Source organism: Euphorbia lathyris, chromosome 10 (genome assembly GCF_963576675.1).
Source record: "Euphorbia lathyris chromosome 10, ddEupLath1.1, whole genome shotgun sequence".
Lineage (NCBI taxonomy): Eukaryota > Viridiplantae > Streptophyta > Magnoliopsida > Malpighiales > Euphorbiaceae > Euphorbia > Euphorbia lathyris.
This window is the reverse complement of record NC_088919.1, coordinates 49,847,103-49,849,207: the sequence shown is the minus strand read 5'-3', so window position 1 is coordinate 49,849,207 and position 2,105 is coordinate 49,847,103. Positions and strand designations below refer to the sequence as shown.

The following is a 2,105-nucleotide window of genomic DNA, read 5'->3' as shown; positions in this document are numbered from 1 at the left end:
GGCCGTCAACCAACTATAGATCCAAAGAAGGTCGGAGGGCTTGAGCATCCAGTGTCATCAGAAAACTTCGAAAAATTCTATGATAACTACATAGGAGGTAGTTTTTTTTATTGTTTTTTATGCGAAAACATCTTAAAAAAAATAGTAATTGAGCATCATAGATCACTAAAAAACATCCTCAACCAGTGAATCGTGGATCCGTCACTCCCTGTAACTACCTCTCCCAAGTTGAATTCCGGTGGCCGAGGATGCAAAATAGAAAGACAGATCTAGAAATGGAGAATAATAATATATATTCTAATATACTAATTTACAAAATCTAATGCATATATATATATAAACATAAACATACAATAATAAAAAAGAAAAAAAAAAGAAACTAAGAATGCAAATGACTATCAGTTTCATGCCAGCAAACAAGCATGGCAATGCATCTGCGAAGAATGTAGAATTTAGCCCTTTGTTTCTTCACCAAATGGCTGCATTTCTGACCAAAAGATCGGCAGGGTTCGCACACGTTCTGCCTGTGGTGACAGCTTGAGCTTCTTTCTTTGTCAGCCATGGAAAAAGCTTAATAAAGCTTCAAACTTTGACCAATTATAGTAGAAATAAGAGTAAATATGAAAAGGGTATAGATGGGATAGCTTAGTGAGAGTATTTATAGATTGATAGATAGAGAGAGAAAGAGAATTTTAGGGGGTAAGAAATTTAGGGGTTTCTCTCTCTCACTAGGTATGGAGTGTAGGTAGGCATTGGGGGATAGCCCCACAAATGGTCAGGGGGGAGAATGGTGCAGCAGCATATGAAAACACAGTATGGACCAATGTTCCTGCCATTTTACCTTATAAAATTCCCCTCATAGGACCCATCCCAATTTTAGATATGTGGTTTTACCATACCAATGTATGTTTTGTACATTAGGATGTAAAAATAGATACATGTTTTGTATATTCGGATGTAAAAATAGATTTACCTATATATTTGATATCATTTAGATAAGAATAAGGTAAAAATTTGTTTAGAAGTGTAAATTTATCCCGTAACGTACAAACTGATAAATTTCGGTCTCTAACTTTCTAAGTAAGACCAATTTTACTTATAACAATAACAACAAAGTCTTAGTCTTGAAACGATTCGGGATCGGCTAATATGAATCATCATATAAAACCGTGAAATCAAGTCGTGTCAGCGACATAAATTCTCTACCTCCACTCCGTCCTATCCAATACCATATTTTTCTCAATCCCAAATAAACCCATATCACTCTCGATCACCCTCTTCCAAGTTTGCTTAGGTCTTCCTCTCCTCACCATTGCATCCCTTTGCTATTCAGTCATCCTAACCGGCGCATCAAGCGCTCTTCTTCTTATATGGACAAACCACCTTAGTCGGTTTTCTCTCATTTTATTCTCAATAGATGCAACCTCTGCTTTTGTCCTAATTATTTCATTACTCACCCAATCTTTTCTCGTATGACCAGACATCCATCTCAACATACACATCTCCGTCATCGACATCTTATGAATGTGACAGTGTTTCACTGTCCAACACTTCGTACCATATAACAATACAGGTCTAATTGCCATGCGGTAGAATTTCCCCTTCAATCTATTAGGCATGCTGGGGTCACAAAGGAAACCCATAGCACTCTTCCACTTCAACCAACCAGATTTAATTCTATGAGCAACATCTCCATCCGTTTGAATAATAGACCCTAAATATCGGAAGCAATCCGAGCCCCAAACAACTCTCTCATCCTGGGTGATTGTCCCTGCCTCCCTACTCCTGTCGCCGCTAAACTTGCACTCCAAATATTTCGTCTTACTTCGGCTCAACTTAAAGCCTCTAGGTTCTAAAATTTATCTCCATAGTTCCAACTTCCTCTTGTTGAAACACATTTCCACACTAATTTTGAATTAACACATTTATTTAAATTAGAATTAAAATCCTTAAGATAAATTCTCAACACATTAAATTTAAAAGCATTGATTTATTATTACTAATTTATTTGTTGAGTGTTCTGGATAAAATAAATTAGAAGTGCAAAAGATAATTAAAAGACCAAGCCCATAAGCCAAGTCAAAGACCCAATAAAGCAAAGAAGA

At 36.4% G+C, this 2,105-nt stretch overlaps 1 protein-coding gene across 1 annotated transcript; it reads right to left on the bottom strand.

Annotated features, from left to right (window-relative positions):
- Positions 1-286: 286 nt before the first annotated feature.
- LOC136208312 (small polypeptide DEVIL 16) lies at positions 287-713 on the bottom strand. The gene has a single exon (XM_065999135.1). It carries the CDS (start codon positions 560-562, stop codon positions 380-382), a length of 183 nt encoding a protein of 60 aa, XP_065855207.1. The 5' UTR covers positions 563-713; the 3' UTR covers positions 287-379.
- Between the last annotated feature and the right edge of the window lie 1,392 nt (positions 714-2,105).